Source organism: Dasypus novemcinctus, chromosome 5 (genome assembly GCF_030445035.2).
Source record: "Dasypus novemcinctus isolate mDasNov1 chromosome 5, mDasNov1.1.hap2, whole genome shotgun sequence".
Taxonomy (NCBI): domain Eukaryota; kingdom Metazoa; phylum Chordata; class Mammalia; order Cingulata; family Dasypodidae; genus Dasypus; species Dasypus novemcinctus.
The window spans coordinates 5,077,529-5,097,717 of NC_080677.1; the positions used below are offsets into that span (position 1 = coordinate 5,077,529).

The 20,189-nt window shown below is 52.3% G+C and overlaps 1 protein-coding gene across 5 annotated transcripts in view; it reads left to right on the top strand.

Moving 5' to 3' along the window:
- The window catches only part of GRB10 (growth factor receptor bound protein 10), a 209,717-nt gene that overhangs the window by 70,270 nt on the left and 119,258 nt on the right, over positions 1–20,189 (top strand). For 3 of the 5 annotated variants that reach the window (XM_058296624.2, XM_012526047.4, XM_071215044.1), the window contains exon 3: positions 3,342–3,439. Coding sequence is in view for 4 of the 5 variants with exons in the window: in XM_012526047.4 (XP_012381501.1) it covers positions 3,389–3,439 (51 nt within the window). In the remaining variant the exon portion in view is untranslated. Of the gene's footprint in view, positions 1–2,611; positions 2,681–3,341; positions 3,440–20,189 lie in introns of those variants that run through there. The other 2 variants (XM_058296623.2, XM_004460755.4) reach the window with 1 other exon arrangement.

Sequence of the window (20,189 nt, forward strand, 5' to 3'; positions counted from 1 at the left end):
GCTGTGCGGGGAGTGGGGGGCCGAGACCACCACCCCGCTTCCATGGGAGGCAGCCCGTGGCCGGGGTGCTGGTGCACCTGTGGAGGTTTGGGAGATGGGTGCTGTGTCAGTTTCCTAATCACAGCGTACCACAGACGGGGGGGCTTAATACCACAGACACTTATTTTTTCGCATCTTTGAACACCAGTAGTCTGAAATGCAGGTGGCGGGGGCCTGGCTCCCTCTTGAATCTGCAGGGGAAACTCCTTCCGTGCCTCTTCCGGTTCCTGGTGTTTGCTGGAATCCATGGCTTGTAGCTGCATCCCTCGGTCTCTGCCGCAGACTTCCCCTGGCGCTCAACTGGACACCGGGAATTTTCTCTTATGAGGACCCTGGTCATATGGGAATTTTCTCTTATGAGGACCCTGGTCATATGGGAATTTTCTCTTATGAGGACCCTGGTTATATGGGAATTTTCTTCTTCCTAGGACACTAGTTATATGGGAATTTTCTTCTGAGGATACCAGTTATATGAGAACTCTCTTATAAGGACACCGGTCATATGGCAATTTTATCAGGACACTGGTCATAGGGGAATTTTCTTCTGAGGACACTGGTCATACGGGATTAGCCCCACCTGACTCCAGCCTACCCTCCTTCTAACTAGTTGTCTCTCAGAGACCCTGTTTCCAGATTAGTTCCTATTCGTGAGTCTGGGCGTTGGGACTTGAACTGTTGGGGCCATAATAAGAGCCAGAGAGGTTGGAGGGCCAGATCCGCTGGTCGCGCCAGGTGGAGGGCGATGAGGACCCCAGCCCTGGTGGGTGAGGGTGTGGAGGCACTGCCCGGCGCCTGGAGCGCTGGCTTCCCTGCTGTCACGGGTCCCTTCAGCCACAGCCGGCTCGTCCTGAGCGCCTTCTCTGAACCCTGCGCTGGGGATCTGAAGCACTCTCCACAGCGGCACTTGGAGAACCCGTAACAGCTTGGAGGTAAAGCTTATGGATGTAGAACACTTGTGTTCCTTTTAGCCGTAATGACAGTTCAGGAGTGTTTGAATTGCTTGGGTCTTAACCTTGTTTTTGTTTTTTTTCTATTTTGATGGGCAGAATAGTTTGAATTTCTTGGGTCTTACCTCGTTTTTTTTTTTATTCTGATGGGCAGAATTAATAGGTATAGCCCTAATTATATGCCCGACCTGGGGTTTTTTCGGCTTTTCCCTCAGAGGCTTCTGCCAGTCTGGGCTTTGCCAAGCCCTGCCCCTTGGCCGGTTCTGGTCCTTTGCACTCCCGAAGCAGCCTGACCTTTGTCTCTTGTAGCCTGAATTCTGCTCTGACCTCCATGCTGTTTTGCCACTGTGTTCAGCTCTGCTTATTCTGTCTGCCAGTTTCTTTGTTACTTGAATTAATCTTCTCTCCCATGGATTTATTTCCACAGCCTTCATTCTGATTTTCTGCTTCCAGCATCTAATTAATTTTGTATTGGGTAGGGTTTTTTTGTTTGTTTGTGCCATTCTCCTTTTTTCCTGCTTTGCCTGTTATTCATTGAAAGAAAACAACCATATTCTAGATTTTTCTTCTTTTTCTCGGTAGAACTGCTTCGGGAAGGAAAGTCCGCCGTGGCCTGGAGTAGAATGGGTGGGGGCCGTTTCAAGCGCCGCTGTCCGGACACACTGGCTAGTCTTTGAGGCCTCTCTTCCTGGTCAGCGCTGATGCCCTCAGAGGGGAGTCCCCGCTGCTCCCTCCCCGGGTGGAGAGGGAACGGCGGCTCAGCTGGGGCTGACGTCCCGCCGGGTTTCCCCAGGACACTGGTGGGCTCGGCCCCTCCTGCAGCTGTTTTCTCTTCCCTGGGTTACAGTGGCGGTCAGCAGCGCTCAGGGCAGCGGGGCCCACTACAGAGTCGGGTCCTGTCTCTCCTTGCTCACCTGGGCTGGGGAGCTGGGGACACAGAGAGCCTCTGCTGCCCTGAGCTCACGGCTTCCTTGGGCCGAGTAAGCCCAGTAAGGAGATCTCGTAAGCGGAAGGATAGATGTCAGCACAGAAGGTGGTCCAGGAGCCCAGCGTGGAAACGGTTCAGACCCATCTTGCGGTGGTGGAGATTGGGCAGGGCAGTCTGAGAGGGCTTCCTGGAGGAGGCGATTCCCGAGCTCCCTCCTACAGGAGAGTGAGCATCAGCGGGCAGCAGGGCCAGGAGAGACGCACGCAGGTGCAAAGCCACGGGCAAGCTGGTGTGGCCCGGAATTGTGCCTGGCTCAGGCCAGCTGGGCACAGGGTGCGTGAGGCAGGTGAGGCGCTGGGTGGCAGGCGCGCACGGGTTCATAGGGCAGGGAGCTCGTCATGTCCCGTCACCGCTGGGCCTGACCGCGCGTTCGTTCCTGGCGATTGTCTGGTCCCTTGAATGGGGTTGTTCCTCTGATTCCACCGACTCCTTGTTCTTTCTGGAATGCCCCTTCAGCATTCCTAAGTGTGATTTGGAATAACGTCTCCTGTCCAGGGATGAGAGTTTAGGAGAAAACTCCCACTGTGGTTTTCCCCCTCTCCCTGCCTTGCTGTTCTTGATGTCTGTGTCCATTTGCTGTGTGATCTGTTTCTCTTCCTCTTTCTTTTTGTCTTCTCTTTTCTTCTTTCTCCTCTAGGATTCACCGGGATTCGATCCTGGGACCTCTGATGTGGAGAGAAGATCCCTATCAATTGTGCCACCTCAGGTCCTGGTCTCTGCTGCGCTTCACCTGGACTCTCCCCTTGTCACTCTTTTGTTCTGTCATCATCTTGCTGCGTGACTCACTTGCACAGGCACTGGCTCGCCATGTGGGCACTTGCCTCGCCGCTCAGGTGCTTATGCGGGCACTCGGCTTAGCACGCGGCACTTGGCTCACCATGCGGGCACTCACACAGGCACTGGCTCGCTGCACAGGCGTGCTTTCTCTTCTTCTTTTTCACCAGGAGGCCCCAGGCATCGAACCCGGGTCCTCCCATGTGGTAGGTGGAGGCCCTGTCACTTGAGCCACATCCGCTTCCTGCAGTCCCTTGTGTGTTGTCGTTTGGCAAAGCACTCCTTGGCATTCGATGGCAAACCGGCGGGCCACTGTGTCTGGGTGGCACCGCTCATGGCCCCACCCAGCTTCGTGGAGAGGGAGGTTATGTTAGGATCGACTGTGAATCTTTTTATGATTGCTGTGCCCCTATCAGAGAAGCTTTCTGTGCTACGACAGTGGACTGAGAACAGGGCGGGATCTGCTGCCCTTCGAGCAGAACGCAAGCCCGGGCGGCAAGTGCTGCCCGAGCATTCCCCGCGTGCAGATGCTGGTCTTGAGCGGGGCTTCAGGGGTGCCTGCTTTGGCTTCTCACGGACTGTCTCTGTTACAGGTGCTGCAGCGCAGAAGAAGCAGCTCGAAGACGGCAAGGAGGAGCCAATGGCTTTAGCTGGCTGCCCCGATTCCTTTCTGCATCATCCCTATTACCAGGTAAGGGAGAGCATGGATGTCTGAGTCTAGCAACAGGGCGCTGGCCGACGGCCTCAGCACAAGTGCAGATGGCGAGGAACCCGCTCGCTTATGCGTTGGGCCACCGAGAGAAGCCTGAGCGGGCGCGTTCTCCTCTCGTCGTTGCCTGCCCGCGGCCCCGGGCATCTTCTTCTGAGAGCCCCTGTTCCTGTAGTGCGGCTGGCCTGCCCCCGCCCGTGCCGAGATGCTGGGGGGACGCAGGCGCCGCGTGTTCACCTCCGGGCCCTGCGCCCCAGGCGGGAAGTTGAGCCCTGAGCTTACAAGACAGGGAAGTGGGAAAGAAGAAGGGGTGCTTCTTTAACGGGCGGGGGGGGGGGCGGGGAGGGCTCGCTGGCCTGCTGTGAGCCGCTTTTACAGATGGACGCCTTCCCTACGTTGGGTCCCTCCTTGTCTCCCTGCCCAGCTCTGATAGCACCGAGAGGTGTTTTTCTTCATGCAGCCCAGGACCTGTCACCTGCAGATCTCCTTCATTTTCTGAACAACCTAACTTGAACTGTTAGCTTACTACGTAGAGATACATTTCTTTAAGGTTTAATTCCTGTGTATTCACATACCATACAGTCCGTCCAGGGTGCACGATCAGTGTAAGCATAGTGTTGTACAGTTAGTGTAATCACAGTGTTGTGCGTTGGTCACCACAGTCCACTGTTGGGGCTCTTCGTTCCCTCGAGGGGCTGCATTTCTGAGGGCCAGCGCATGGACCTTTGGGTTTGGCAGCTCAGTCCTGGTGGACCCTACCGAGACTTTCAATCGTTTAAAGTCCTTGCACCTTCTCTCTTTCTCAGCCTCCGTCTTTCCAGCCAGAAGTCCTGCATTTTGAACCTTCCAGACGCTTCGCCATCAGCTTTTTGCGCTTCTTCAAACTTGTTTTTCCTCCCTTAATCTGTGAAGTCTCTTTTTACCTATGGTGATGAAGACTGGCCTGTGGCATCACAGCTGCAGAGATGTGTGCTTTTAATTTGGGGGGGTGACAGAGCGAAGTAAACCTTTGAAGAAGCTGAGGAGTACTGTTGGTCTTTTTTTTTTTTTTTTTAAAGATTTATTTTTATTTACTTAATTCCCCTCCCCCGGTTGTCTGTTTTCTGTGTCTTTTTGCTGCGTCTTGTTTCTTTGTCCGCTTCTGTTGTCGTCAGCGGCACGGGAAGTGTGGGCGGCGCCATTCCTCAGCAGGCTGCTCCCTCCTTCGCGCTGGGCGGCTCTCCTTTTGGGTGCACTCCTTGCACGTGGGGCTCCCCTACGCGGGGGACACCCCTGTGTAGCACGGCACTCCTTGCGCGCATCAGCACTGCGCATGGGCCAGTTCCACACGGGTCAAGGAGGCCTGGGGCTTGAACCGCGGACCTCCCATGTGGTAGACGGATGCCCTAACCACTGGGCCAAGTCCATTTCCCACCGTTGGTCTTAATCATTGAGTTTGACGCGAAGCCAGCGTGGTTTCCAGCCAGGAAAGGGGACTTCTGGAGAACTGTGGAACTCGGCGGTGGCCTGAGGGCCAGGTCAGTGCAGAGCGTAGCTGAGGGGCTGCCCTCTGCCTCATCCGTATTGTTTCTTTGTTCCTTAAAAGGCTGGGGTTGTCTCACCCCGTTGATTGCACGCTTCTTCTGTGGGTCGTGGGTCCAGTTCTCGGGGGGCTGCGTAGCGTTGGCCGAGACTGAACCCCCGCCCCAGCCCGCTGCCTTGCACTTCATACTATCGGTCCCCAGAGGACGGGGTCAGCAGACGAAAAGGACAAGTCCTCCAGGGAGCGGCAGGGACGTTACCTCAGTAGTGTCTCCCTCAGCTGGGCAGACAGCCGGCGAGGTGGGCAGAGGAACGGGGGAAGGTCCTTCCCCCCAGCCCTCCCGCCAGCATTTCACGAGGTGCAGAAGCACCGTCTGCAGGGCGGCTCCTGGCTCTGTGGGTGCATTTTGTTCCTTCGCTGTCCCGGTGGGAGCTGGGAAGTCATAAACAGCGGTCCTTCCCTCGGATACTCGCCGTCCTCTGAGCAAGTGCCCGGCAGTGCTCTTCAGTGGCTTTTGAAGGCACTGTCCTGCGCTTGTAAAATCCGGCAGCAAGACTTGGCAGCTCCTGTCCTCTGTTCCTGGAAAATCCAGTGGCCGTTCCAGAATTTCTCAGAAAATGGGATGACTTACAATGAGTTGCAGCCTTGAGCAATCCGCAGTTAACAGCAGTTAGATCAGTCTCCAAAGTTTTATAGAAAACATTCTCTTCCACTCATAAATAACGTTCCAGCTCCAGCCGTTCACTCACAGCTGTGGCACGGAGAAGTTGCAGGGCTCCGTCACGAGTCACTGCCGTGGAGAGTTGACGTGACGCAGACCCGCCATGGTTGTGTCCGGTTAATCGTCCTGCTTTTGGCCTTAGTGATGGATGTCGGCAGGCTGGCGTGGCGGGGACGAGCCTTCGCCCTCAAGGCAGAGCTTGTCCCATCAAAATGTGAGGTGGTCTCAGCTCTTCAGCTTGTAACGCGCTGACCCTGGGGACGGCACGAGGCTTTCCTGTACTCTGCTTTCCCTGCTGGTGAACAGGGCTGTTGTGTAGACTGGAGGAAGTGTGTGGAAATCACCCGTTCCGGGGCCAGCCCCATCTTTTAACCCGTTAGAAGTTATCATCTTTAAGTCCTTCAACACTGACCCAAGTTCCACGGGAGCCGAGCGCCCAGGGCCAGAAGGCGGCCCTCCAGGGATGGGAAAGAGTGCCTGACGTGGCCGATTCCGCTGGCACCTGGAACCTGTGCTTGCGTCTGCGTTCGGTGGTGTAGCTCCCACATTATTTTTCTGAAACTGGAAAAACTCTTGGTTCTTAGTCATTTCTAGCCTTAACGCTTTGAATGAAGAGATGATGCCCCTATTTGAAGACTCGTAGACAATGAAAGTGGCATTCAGTGAACTCCAGAAAATGAGAAACACAAAATAAAATAGGTTTGGGGAAAAAACCTGCACAAGTTGCTGAACTGTGCTCTAGCACTAGTGAGTGCAAGTCAGATACAGGTTTTTAAGGTTACTTGGCTGTTGAATTTCCCAAACTCTGTATTTACTTACATTTTTCTCCCACTTGCGGAATTGGAAGTATACATGCTTATATTAACAATGAGGCCTCTTTGTAGCCCCGTGCAGTCCTGGCTTCCTGGACTTGGGGCATGAGCAGGTTGGGGAAGCAGCTGCCAGACAAGTGTGTGCTCCTTGTTCTCCACTCCAGTCTGTAGGGGAATTCCATGAATTCTCTTCTGGCCTCAACTTACCACAAGTGGCTTTTCTTGGTTCCATTTTCTGTGTCTTTGTCCCCGAGCCTCCAGGCTGGAAACCTGTTCTTACAGAGCAGGGGTTGGTGAACTTCAGCCAGCGAGCCAGGTCCAGCCCGCTGCTTGCTTTTGTCGATAAAGTTTTATTGGTCCCCAGCCACCACCTTTGCTTTCTTCATTCGAGCAAGAGTTGAGGAGCGTCCAGCCGAGCCCTGCTCTGTGACACCAGGTGGTAGAACAGGCCTCTCGGGGTGGACAGAAACCAGAGCAGGCCTCCTTGGATTGGCCCGTCTCCCATCGTTTTTGGGGAATGGGTCCAAGGCTCACAACCCGAGGGCGAGCCTGCCCTTGCCGATCAGGTGCGCCTTTGGGTCGCTCCCCGTGGGGACTTGGGCATCTGCCTCCTTCTGTCCCTTGGCAGTGTCTGGAGGATGACACAGCCCTTCTGAGTCTTGATTTGGGGATGAGATGAGTTCATTCCCAAAGTCCATCACTGCTATTTTTTTTTAGTCAGATAGTGGTTCTGCAGCTTTTCCTCTTTTAATCTTACCCGCCTCATAACTTTGGCGGGTAAGATTTTTTATTGGATTAAATTCTCTTCAGGAAATTTGTTGACAGTCACTTCCACTCATCCTTGTTTTTATACTTGAAAAGGATGGAACAAAGATCATTTGAGACATTCCCTATTTTGACTTGATGAAATGGTTCCATCTGACAGGAAGGACTTGTACCTAACGCGGTTTTGGAAGTCATTTAAGTTACGATTCTGGGCCTGGCTGTAGCAGCGGCATTACCGAGGGCTTCCGTGAGTCGTGGCGGGCAGTTTGTGATTGCCTTGACTCGCTTTTCCGCTGCCCGACTGGAGGGACTTGAAGGTCCTTGAAAATGTCTTCAATGTGCAGGGCCACGTGCGCGGTAGAGCTCACTGAGGTGAAGTCCTCGCCGTCACGCTTGGCACTGGGAAGAACCCCCTTGCGGGAGCTGCTCTTCGCACCTGTTCCGCAGTGGGAGCGAGCTCTCCCAACCTTTGAGAAGGAAGAATTTTTTTTTTTAAAGAAGGTAGGATTTAACGGGATTATCATGATGCCTGTGTAAGTTTGAGATTGCATTCTTTCGTACTCTATTTTCATTTCTTCTGAAATCGAGGTAGAAGTTTCACATAAAAAATAGATGACCTGGCCAAGCGCTGTTAACTGGTTTTATTGGTTGGAATCCTAGGCAGTTGGTCCCATGTCTTAATAACCAGTATTTGCTTTTGCACCTTTGTTAGCTCGGGGACGCAGCTGAAATGTGAGTAGCGCTGGCTCATCTGTGCTTTCCGCTGCCATCTGAGGAACTCACAGTATGGGGACCGTGCTAGGTAGAGGGCTCCAAGAAGAGCAAGAATCTGCACTGGTGCCCCCAGCCGTGGGCCGGCTGCGGGCTTTGCGAGCACAAGTGTGCACAGGCTCACTGTTCACCCAGGCCCTTTCCCGGAGGAACCTTGAACTTGGCTGTTCTACAGCCTGGAAGCCAAGCGCTCCCTGGAAGAGGGGACAGTGGTTTTCCCACGTAACCCTCCCGCCAACCCTGTCAGGTGGACCAGCATGAGCCCATCGTACCGTTTTACAGGTGAGGACACCGAGGCACTTACTGTGCTCAGGTCACTGTTTCAGGCACTTTCCTAGGATTTTCCTATTTGGTCCTCCTACTGGCCCTGTCTGGTGGAACTAGCATGAGCCCATTTTTCAGATGAGGAAACTGAGGCACCTGCTACGTTACAGGTCACTGTTCCAAGGGGTTCCCTAGGGTTTTCCTATTTGGTCCTCCCACCAGCCCTGGGATAATCTTCCCTTCACAGATGAGGACTTTGAGGCAGAGAGAGGCCATTTCCCCTATTGAGTAAAAGGAGCGTGTTTTTCTTAATGCTTTTCTTTATGAAGTGTGTGTATTTGATGTTGGTGAGATTGAGGCAAATAAGCGTTGTCCGGAAGAAATCGATATTCTTCCCCAAATTTTTTTGTACCTTGTAAATTTGCATTTACTGAATTTTTAAAGTTAGAGAAGTTGCAGGTTTATAGAAATATATAAAATACAGAGTGCCCATATACCACCCTGTTCCTAACACCTTGCATTATGGGGTACATTTGTTACAACTAATGAAAGAATATTTTTATCCTTGACCTGTGAGCTGTAGTCCATCATGTACACCAGCGCTCGCTGTGTAGTACAGGCCTATGTTTTTTGTTTTGTTTCTTAAATTTTTATTCTAGTAACTCTAAAACACTGTAAGACAAGGAGAGTTTTAATTACAGATTTTTAGTAGTGAGAAAGATGATTATGTATTATCAGTAAAGTGTATTGATTGTTGTAAGCTGTTCCAAATTTTAAAAAATGTTGAAATGGGGGTCAGGAGTGTTTAGAATCAATGACGTATGATAGGTTTATATTTTATATATATGTATGTGTATATATATATAATATATATATTCCTATTGTATATATATTCCTATTCATTTCTTGTGCTTTTGCTTTTATGCCTAAATCTCAACTTCTGCAAATAGCTTGCAGTCTTAGATTTCTCCGAATAGCGCAGATACTTATCCTACACTTTCTCCATGTCATTTTTCTTCTGGGATACTGTGGCAAGCCCTTTGTATGTGCTGTTTTATGCATTTGACATTCAAGGAGACCAGAGCGTGCTGATTTGGGGAACTCGCCCAGAGTGCCGCAGCTCCGCCCTGTGTGGTCCGGTCCGAAGCCTTGAGCCTTGACCCTGCCCTCTGCTTCTCCTTGGTATCAGCCAGGCCTGTGGTGGCCCTGCTCGCAGGCCGGTGGGCTGGCTGCAGAGGGCAGAGTTCATTTTCTCTCTAGCAAGCTTTCCTAAGCAGCAGAGGACCAGCACGTTGACTGGCCGGTGAGTTTGCCCTGCTTTCGAGAGAGACCCACTAACCGCCAGCCCCTGTGACCTGCTCCTGGTCTCCTCGTCCTTGCTCTGGCCTCGCCCCACAGAAAGCCCGTTCTGTTCTCATCCTGTGAAGGCTGAGCGTAAGGAAGCAGCGTTCTCTTTTCCTCTCTGCCCATGAGCCAGATCATCAGGAAATCACTCGATGCATGCTTCTTGGGCGGTAAAGTTTCAAATTTTATAACACACCAACAAAAAGCGAAACTGGGGTGACGTGCTGGCGTGGGGCAGGTGGGCGGTGGCCGCTTGCCCAGGTGCTTGCTTGCTCGAGTCACACAACTCCACACCAGGCAGAGGTGCCAGGGGCCGAGGACTGGGAAAGCTCTGCCTGCAGCTGGCTCCAATGGGAGCGCTTGACTCAATTACATTTCCTGTGTAAGCGGTCATTTTCTGTGGTTTGATTGCCAGCAGTGACAGGGATCTCAGTATCTTTGTGGCCTGTTTACTTGCTGGCGAAGGGTGGAGGGAAACGGACCTCCCTGCCGGGCGTTGCGTCCTAGCCTTCCCAGCGGTTTGGAGCACATCTGTTCTGTCTTCCTCTCCGAGTGTCTGCAGCCCTGCGTCACGGCCTTCACCTCCCACGCCCCTCGCTTCCTGAGGCATCCTTCCTTGGCCTGAGTTCTGGCAGTTTCTCACGTTGCTGTGCTCCTGCTTTGCCTCTTCCCCCCAGAGGGAAGTGTCCAGGTGCTCTGACCAGGTGGGGTGCCTGCCATGTCCTGCCCCTTGAGGCACCGTAATTCCACCGTCCCTCAGCCGGGACGGATGTGGAGGGGTGGAGGGGTTTGTCCCCAGCGCCTCTGTGTTCAGGGCCCGTTCCCGCCTGTTTATTCCTGGACCTGAGCGCAGAAACTGAGGAAACGTGCTGCTTAGAAGCCCTCGCAGCCATTGACGGTCGTTTTTAATTTTTTAAAAGTGGGGTGTGTGTATTTTGTCCTTGTTTTTATTTCCTTTTTCTGATATTTCAATTTTATACTTCTGATTTTGAAATCATTTCAACTTTACAGGAAAACTGCAAAAATAAGATAAAAAAGCAATGCAGAGAACTCCATTGTACCCCTTGCCCAGAGACCCAGATTTACCAGCTTTCACATTTTGCCACATTGGTTTTTTTCTGTCTTTCCATTTGTCCGTTTTCTGAACGTTTGAGAGTAGGTTGCATATGTCATGCTCTGTGTGCACGTGCCAATACCTGTGTGCATTTCCTAACAGCTAGGATAGCCAGTGGGGTAACCCCCTAAATAAGTTTAGCAGGTTGAAGAAATCTGGCATGGATCCAGGCGCACACTGTATATTCCAGTTGTTCCTGTTGTCTGCACAGTGGCATCCTCTTGGGCATGTTCTCTGGTCCAGGGTCAGGTACCTGGTCGTTCCTTTTCCTTGTCCGTTCTCAGCCCCGTCCCTGCCAGGCTGGTTCCGGTGCAGCAGCACACACCTCTTGGCTTGGCACTGCAGGTCTGGAGTGTGAGGAGCGTGTGTCCTCGAGCACTCGGGCCTCTGAATGTCGTGCAGGCTCTTTGGGCACTCTGCCCCGGCCAACCCTTCTCATCCGCGAGATTCCGCCAGGTGTGGCCGGAACGTGGCAGCCCCGGCTCTGCTGCGGGAGGACAGTAGGTGGGCCACGTGGACTCCTGAGCACACCGTCCTCTCTCCAGGAGACCCGGCGTGACCCCTGCTGTCCCCTTCCAGCCAGCCTTGCCCACAGCCGGGGTCTGCGGGTTTAGGGCAGCCGCCCTGTGCCTTTCAGCGTGACCCGCCTGTGCCCGCGTGTCTTCTCTGGAGCCGCTTTCTAGTCCAGCCCCACTGCCACCGAGACTGTGTGCCCCTCACGGGGGGCCACGTGGCAGGTGGGACGCGCACCGGCTTGGAAGGTGGGCAGGCAGCGGTTCCCGTCGCAGTGCCACCCGCTCGGCCCGTGAGCTCAGACGCTGCACTCGGAAGACAGGAGCCACCAGGCGGGCCCCTCGGACTCGCCCGCTGGCCAGCGGCCAGCCGGGGAGGGAGGCCTTGCGGGGTGCCTAGCGGCCGCTGCTCCCGGGGCCCCACGTTGCTGCGTTTGCAGATAGACTGCGTCCCAGCTTAGTTTACTCGAGTCCAAACTCCCCCACGATGCTGCGTTCTGCTGGCTCAGGCTGTGAGAACGTGACGGGAACCCTTCTGGGGGTCGCTTACTGTGGGCCTGGGGAAGAGTGGTGCCACGGCCTGCGTGGAAGGCGCCAGGCGTAGAGGAAGGGCGCACACCCAGGCGGAGCAGCCCCTGCGGGGCAGGCCTGGAGCCCCGGCCAGCATTCCTTCTTACCAGCCGGTAGGAAGGACGACCGCCGCCTGCAGTTTCTTCCCTGCAGATCATGAAACAGGCCTCCTGGGAGGCTGCCGCCGTCCCCACAGGACGCAGCTGGCAGGCGCGGGACAGGCCGCCACAGCCCGTTATCAGAAACACGCACGTTGTGCAGAGGCAGGATCAAGTCACGCAGGGACGGGGCGGGGAGCCGAGCGGGGCCGCCCGGGGTCCCGTCACCCTACGCCCCCTCCCCGAGTCGTCCTCCTGGTTCTCTCCCTGCTTCCTGCCCTGGGCCCAGGTGCTCCTGCAGCTGGGAGGCGCTTTCTTAGCTTTGCATTCTTCCAGCACGTGGACTTCTGGGCACCCTGGCCAGGCAGGGGCGCAGCCTGCTGCTCCGTTTATTTTTAGATTCTTACTGCCCTAACGCACACACACAGAACGTTTCCCGCGTCAACCACCCCCCAGTGTCAGGTGCAGCGGTGTCGATTTCCGTCAAGGGCTTTGCTCTCCCCACCACCATCCATCGCCCCAGAAAGAGGCTGCGTGCCGGCAGCGTCCACTCCACCCGCCTCCCCCGCCCCGGGCCCGGGAATCCTCCTGTTTCTAGGAGTCTGCAGCATCTGGTGGGTACACACGTGAGGCGCAGCATCTGGTGGGTACACACGTGAGGCATCTGCTGTCTGTACGTTTGTTTCTGGCCCTTTGGCTCACGGGATGTCCCCAAGGCCCATCCATGTTGTCACGTGCGCCAGACTGCATTCCTCTTTACGGCTGACCAACGGCCCGTGGAGGGGCTTCCCCACGTTTCATTGACCCAGTTTCGGCAGATGGACACTTGGGCTGCCTCTGCTTCCTGGTGCTGTGAATAGAGCTGCTGCGGGCGTCCGCGTGCTGCGCTTCTGCCCGAGCCCCTGCTTCCGGTTCTTTCGTCGCCTTCCGTCTTACCGGCCGCTTTCCGGGGCCCCAGGTTCGGTTACTTGGGAGCCTTCCCAGAGACCTTGCTGCTGTGGGGAGGGGCATGTGGCTCCGTGTCCCTCCGCCCTCTCCTGGCTCCTGGAGGCCAGGACGGGATGGCTCCCACCTGGATGCCTCACCTGGGGATGGCGGTTACGGTTCTGGAGGGCCGTGGTGAGCGCGTGAGGTCCCCAGCTCGCGGTGGACGCGGCCCACAGCCTCAGAAGAGCTCCCAGGCCGAGGGAGGCCAGAGCGCCGAGGCCGTGTCCCGCAGGAGGGCTTGCCGGGCTGAGGGGGCCGTGGGTACATCGAGGCACACGGCGGAGAGCAGGGCCGAGCCAGGCGGAGCAGTGGGCTCGGGTCAGCTCGTGGTCCCTGTCGGTGCCGGGCAGCCTGGCGTGGTGCCGGGGGCCTGTGGGATTCTCTCACTCCTTTGCTGACCTGTCCACTCCACACCCATCTCCAGAAGGGTGCTCGCTTGGCGCTGGGGCCGCGGCAGTGCCTGCCTCCCAGAGAGACGCTGTCCCTGGCACGTGGTGGCTGCCGCGTGTGCGTTGGCGGTTGCCAGCACATCACTGGCTGTCACTGCCCTGCGCGCTCTGGCTGCTCTCTACCTCCTGGCCTCCTCCTGGGTCATCTCACTGTGCCACCGCCTTGTCCTCAGTGTACCCTGCTCCTCTGCGCAGTGCTGGGCCTCAGCCTTCTGCCCGTAGGGCCCTGGGTCACTGGGGAGGCCAGCTGCCTCCAGCCTCGGTTTGTGCCACCCCCTCTCAGGACCTCAAAGGACGGTGGTATGTGTGCTCATCGATGCCATCTCTTGTTCTGGCGTGATCACCAGTCATCATGCTGCTCGCACTCTACGAGTGCCCTGTCCCGGCAGGAACTTCTAACATCCCGCACTCACCGAGGCGTGCTGAGGATTTTGCGTTAGTTCGCCCTGAGTAGGTATGGCAGGGTTTCAGGTGGGGGTCCCAGTGGAGCGTGGTGGCGGCAGAGCTGGGTTTCGAAGGCTAACTCTGGCTGCTCCTTCTCCCCGTGTGTTACCCGGGATCCTTTGAGACCACCGAGCGCAAAGCACGGCAATCTACAGGTTGGCCCTCAGGTCTCCTGCTTGCTGTCCCCCGCCCCCGGGTGGTCCCTCGTAGAGGGTGGCTTTGATCTGGGGACTGAGCGCCTCGGCCACAAGGAGGTCCCATCCCCATTTCTGAATTCTCCAAGGACGTCGTAAACAGGCGGTCGTGCCACCTTCGGGGCATTTCGCCTTGTTATAAATATTCGAATGTGTCCCGTACTAGGGTGTGAACTTTTCATGAAGCAGGTCATTTGTTTCCTGTCTGTCGGGCAGGAGATGCCGGTGTCGGATATTTCACGTGCGGGGTTTGGGTGCTGTCAAACTTCTGTGCTGGCTCTGTTGCAGAAGCGAGAAGGACACTGACTAAGTGCATTAGGCAGCCAGAGAGAAAAACGAAGTCTTTTAAACCAGCAGTGAGTGTTCTGGTTGAAAACCCAGGCTGTTGGGATGCTTTTTAAAATCAGATGCTTTTTTTGTTGTTGTTTTTGATGTACCAGAACCAGGGATTGAACCTGGGACCTTGTGTGTGAGAAGCTGGCGCTCAGCCACTGAGCCGCATCAGTGCCCCTGAGCTGGTTTTTTTCGTTTCTTTCCTTGTTTATTTGTTCGTCTTTTTTAGGAGGCACTGGGGGCTAACCCGGGACCTCCCATGTGGGAAGCAGGCCCCCCAACTGCTTGAGCCACATCCACTCTCACGGTGTGCGTTTTTTCAATGGGGCTAACCTTTCAGCGCCTCCTTTTATTAAAGCATGTGAGGCCGTTTAACAAGAGCCTCTCTAATCATACCTAATTTCCTATTTAGGGGCTCCGTCTCCGAGGCAGTAAATACGTGCACATTTTCATGATTCCGGACCCTGTTTAGTTCCTGCCGAATCTCACAGTGGCACGTGCGATCCCTTCTGTTGTTGTTTTCTGCTGCTCCCTGGCAGGCGGCTGTCCTGGGCCGCGGTGCCCTCTGCCCTCGGCACTTCATTTGCCAGGTGGCGGGATGTGTCCCTGTTCACCTGCCTGAGGCCGCCGTCGGTACTGGCCGGCCGAGGGACGGCCACTTAACTGCGTGGTCCCATCGTAATCACGCAGCGAGCACGCTCACTGGCACCCTGCCTGGAACACGTGGAATATTTTACGCCTGCTTTGAGGGAGACGCTGACAAAGTGGTGCTGGTAACTCCCCTTTTTTTCCCTTTTAAAATGTGGAGAAAGCAGGAAAAAAAAAGTATTTGAAGTTATTATTACTATTATAATAAAAAGTAGTTGGAAATGAACACTATTTTTAACTTCTTGAGATTTCCCTAAAATCTCCTGAAACAGTTCTTTAAGATCTTGAGGGAAAAAGTAAATATTGAGCTGATGTTTGGTTTCTCCTTCTCCTGAATTTTCTATCCCTTGGCTTTCATGTTGGTTAGTTTTTCTGGTGATGGGACAGCCAGCGTTTCTCTTTCTGCAGCTCCCCGCGCAGCTCTTCCAGGGCTGGTGGGAGGCACCGACTTTGTCAGGCTCTCTGCCCTGCGCTCCACATTCCCGTAGACGGAGCTGTGGTAGCTGTGATTTCTGTGACGGCTTGCAGAAGCTCCCAAGGGAAGGGAGAAGAATGCTTCTTCACCAGCCATTTCTAGGTGCCTGACAACCTGCTTAGGGTAAAGCGGTGGGGACCCATCTCTTGGCAGTAAGACTTTAAAAAAAAAAAAGGAAAAAGAAAACTGTGAAAGGAGGGTCGACTCATAAGAAAAACCAAACTTTACATTTTTGGTAGAAAATCCCAAAATGCGATAAGGAATGAAGAAGCTACTTTGGACATTTCACGGGGAAACTGTTGAGGTGGTCGTGAGCACGATGACAATCTCCACGTCTCCTTGCCTGGCCCCTGCCTGGGACTCCAGTGCCTTCCAAACACTGCCGGTGTCCCCAATACTTTCTTGAGTAACTCCTTCCCTGGTGTCCTCTTTAAGTTGTAGCCAAATTCCTGCCTATTCTCTGTTTTCTCCGGGTAAAATGAAAACTCTGCGAGGCCAGAACCTTTGCTTTATTCACTGTCTCCATTGCCTGGCAGATAGTAAATAGATGCTCAGAAATATTTGTCAAAAGGATGAGTCTCTTTGAAGATGGATACTATTTCTCTTCTTAGGTGACCAAGAGATCGGATAGTCCCAAGTTTATGAGGCCCTGTGATCGATTAACTTGTAACTGTGTCACTCTTAATGAGGATTTTGTAAGACTAGATGAGTGTCAAGTCTTTGATTAATCCTTGCAAACTTGTTCTCTTTGATTAGCAAAGCTTTCTCCTACCCGTTTGTCTTTCTGCTGCCAGAGTTTCAGGTCTTGAAATTTCTGGATCGGTGTGGTATACCTAAGGTTCCTAATGAATCCGAACATTTTTTTATGAAACCTGCTACTTACTGTGCAGATTGGATGGGAGTATATTTAGGTCTCTGTTCCTCAGAGACTGAAATATTAGCTGTTGGTGTAAGGGCTAAAGACCCAGATGCATGACTCTCTGGGCTGGATACTCCCATCTCCTGGATGTGGGGATGTGACTCAGGCAGGTTGATCACTGTTGGCTTCTAGAAGGTTCAGTGGTGCTCAAGGTAAGAGATGGAGTGGTGTGAGCCAGGGAAGCCTCAGTGGCCGCCAGGAAGAAAGCATGGGTTGAAATAGGTTTAGAAGGTGTGACTGTTTGATATTATTGATGAATTAGTGTAGAGTTCAATATTATGGATGAATTCCAAAAAGAAATATTGGATTATGTTTGTAAACTGGTCTTCTCCTCTGGGCATTTTAGATTATATTGGACTCACAGGTTTATTTGATTAAGTAATTATATAAACCTCTTGTGCCAGTAGGGCATTGAGTAGTGGGTGGGAACTCACAGATAAAAGATATGGCAAAGGACAGAGTTGAGGGTTTTTGATGTTGGAGTTTGATGCTGAAGCCTTAAGCTGGAGCCCTAGGAAGTAAGCTCACAGAGGAAAGAGAAGCCAGCCCCAGGAAGAGAGGACCTGACCAGGAGAAGAACACAGAGGAATAGAGACAGCTCCTTAGACCAGACAGAAGCCCCAGGGAGAGAGACAGGAGCCGTTCGCCTGATAGTCTACAGCTGACCCTGTGGAGAGAGGCAAAGTCTAGAGAGCCTCATGGTCTACAGCTGGCCTTGTGAAAAAACAGAGTTGAGCCCAGAGGAGCCCAGGAAGCCTGAACCCTCACAGACATTGGCAGCTATCTTGCTCCAACGCGTGGAAATAGACTTTGGTAAGGGAAGTAACTTATGCTTTATGGCCTGGTGTCTGTAAACTCCTACCCCAAATAAACCCCCTTTATAGAAACCAACCCATTTCTGGTATTTTGCATCAGCACCCCTTTGGCTGGCTACTACAGAAGGCAAAAGCACGATTTGGTAATCAGTGGAAGAGCTGGAGGCCGACCCTTCTCTCTGACTCGGGTAAGTGAAGGATTGCCCTTGGGCATTTAGGGAGCAGCTGAGTCAAGTGTTTCTGGGATCAAATTCATCTTCCCATCACCCCATCCAACCTCTCCTCACTACTCCCCTTAATTCACCATTCTCCGAGTGAGGCTTCCAACCTTTCGGCAATCTTGCGTTCCCTTTGTTTTTGTTGTTTCTTATTTGCCACATGCAAGCATATCTTCTTTGCCTCGAGTCCTTGGCTTTGAACCCCCTCTTCCATCTGCTGTCTGGCACTTAGTATCCTAAACTGTGATAGTTCTGCCCGCTGAGCCCCTGGGCCACTTGGAGCTTCTGGGCTTGCCTGGAGCGACAGAGGAGTCAGTGCCCTGGGGTGACCAAGAGTGGGCCTGCTTTGTTCTCAGCAGTTCAGTGTGAAACGCGCCTTATTGGGCCCTGTTTTCCCGCCTCACAGTTCCTTCCAGGAATTGTTGCTGCTTGATGGTTTTATTTTACCAGATTCAGGAACTTGTTAGCCTGTGAACCTCGTTTTAGAGAATGAGGACTTCACAGAGGTGCTAAAAAGCAATTTTCAACTGAATTCTTGGATGAGCTATGCTAACACAGTGAGAGCCTCTTGAGGCTTACTGATACTGAACAAGGCTCCTGACTGAGAGGAAAAGGCTGTTGGGTAAAGAAATGCTTTGCAGTTTATAAGTGGTGGAAATACTGTTATTGAACAGTATCTGCAGATCACCTGTGTACATTTTTAATTTATGGTGCTTGTATTTCTGCACATGGTACAAATTATATGTGTATGTATGCATTGTGCATGTGCGTTTCTCATACAAGTACCATTCCTTTTGGTGACACAACTGGAAGCATGCCGCCTGTGACAGGTGCTAACTCCCTTGATGTGTGCTGAAGCTGGAGGGGCCCTGTCCATAACTAGGCTATTGTCATTTATAATTACTTTTCAAGTACATATATGCTTCTTAACTATTGAAGAGAACTGTGAAGACACTTGAAGTTTCTCCCCCTTGGAAACTCCCACCCCCTTTTAGGCTGTAACCATGTGGGATGCTATCTTCACAGGAATTGGGAAAGGAACTTGCATTTATTTTGTGCCAAGCACTTTTTCACTGGGTCTTCCAGCAAACTCTTTGGAATGGATACTGTTTTCTTCAACTTACCTGTGATGAAATTCAGGTTCAGAGTTGTGACTTCCTAGCTCAGGTCAAATAACTGCTAAGTAGAGAGTACTGGATTTAGCTCCAGTCCTGCCTGGTCCTGAACCTGAGTCTCTTCCCCCTCTATCCTGATTTAACATAATGTGGAGGAGTTGATAATAATTTTTCTCATCTTACTTTCCTCTCTCTTTCATTTTGTATAGTTATTGCAGTGGCTCGTGGGGGCTGTCCAATCCCAGGCCTTCCCAGACCGCTCCACAGAGCTTAGGAATTGGGGGTGGAGGGAGAGTGGGAAGGAAGTGTAGTGTACAAGCCTCTGTTAATCCCATCCACTGTATTTTATATCTCACATATTGTACTTTTCATCTGTAGAAGCTTAATTTGGTCTTTTTCATAACTTCCATTTCTCTCCTTATCAGGATCATTCTTTCCTGTCAATTCTTGATATTTTTGAACATATAGAATATATTTAAATAGTTATGTTAACATGTGTGTCCTCTGAGTCTATCATCTTTGAAATTTCTAGGTTTGTTTTTGTAGATTAATTTTCCTGCTCATTATGGGTCATACACACACATACACACACATATTTTTTCCCCTCACGCTTAGTAATTTTTGATTAGATGCCAGACATTGTGGAGTTTACATGATTGCATGCTGGGTTATGATTACTGTTTTGTTTTTTGTTTAAATAATGTTTTTTGAGCTTTCTTCTGAGAAAAATTTCACTCCTTGGAAAGAGTTTGACCCTTTTGACACATGCTTTTAATGTTTGTTACCTGGACCTGGAAGAGCCTTTCATCTGAGGCTAATGTTTTTCCTCGTTATTAAGGCAATATTCTTCTGAGTTCTCTACTGTATGCCCCATGTGTTAGAGGTTTTTCATTGTGGCTGGTAGGAACACAAATGTTTCCCATCCCAGTGTGAGGTCTAGGAGTTGTTCTGCCTGCTTCTTTCAGGTGGATTCTTTCCTTGGCTTAATGGTTTCCTTACAGGCATGCACTAATTATCCCTTGGCTGAGTTTTTGAGGGGAACCCTTTACAGATCTTTGGAGCTGTCTCTCTCTCTGCAGGTCTCTCCTTTTTTTTTTTGCAATGAGCCCTGTGATTTCTAGCTGCCTTTTTTCCCCCTGAACTCTGGCTCCTTAGGGGGGCCACCAGAATGTTGGGGACTGCTCTCCTTTTACTGCAGCTTGGAGTTTGCCTCGGGGCAGTGTGGTGGTCCCTGGTAGGGCTCACCTAACTTTTTGCCCCTCCTATACTGCCTGGTGCTGCTTGTTGTCCAATGTCTGAAAATTATTTCTGTTTTGTCCTTGTTTAAGGAACAAGAATAAGTCTAGTCAGTCTTTGATACTCCAGCTTTGCCAGAAGCAGAATTCCCCTATAAGCCTAACCACATTCTTGGAATACATTAGCTTCAGAAAATTCCTGCCTCATATCCAGAATCAGCTTTAGAGCTGAAAGGAGATCATGTGGACCAAAGAGCTCATTTTCTAGTTGAGGAAATAGGCCTAGGGATGGAAGCTGTTTGCTCGAAATCATAAAATTTGCCCCCCTGGCAATTTATAAACAGTCTGAAGTCACAGCAAGATTTCTCATACATGACAGACAAAAGGAGCAGTTTCCTGTGACCCTC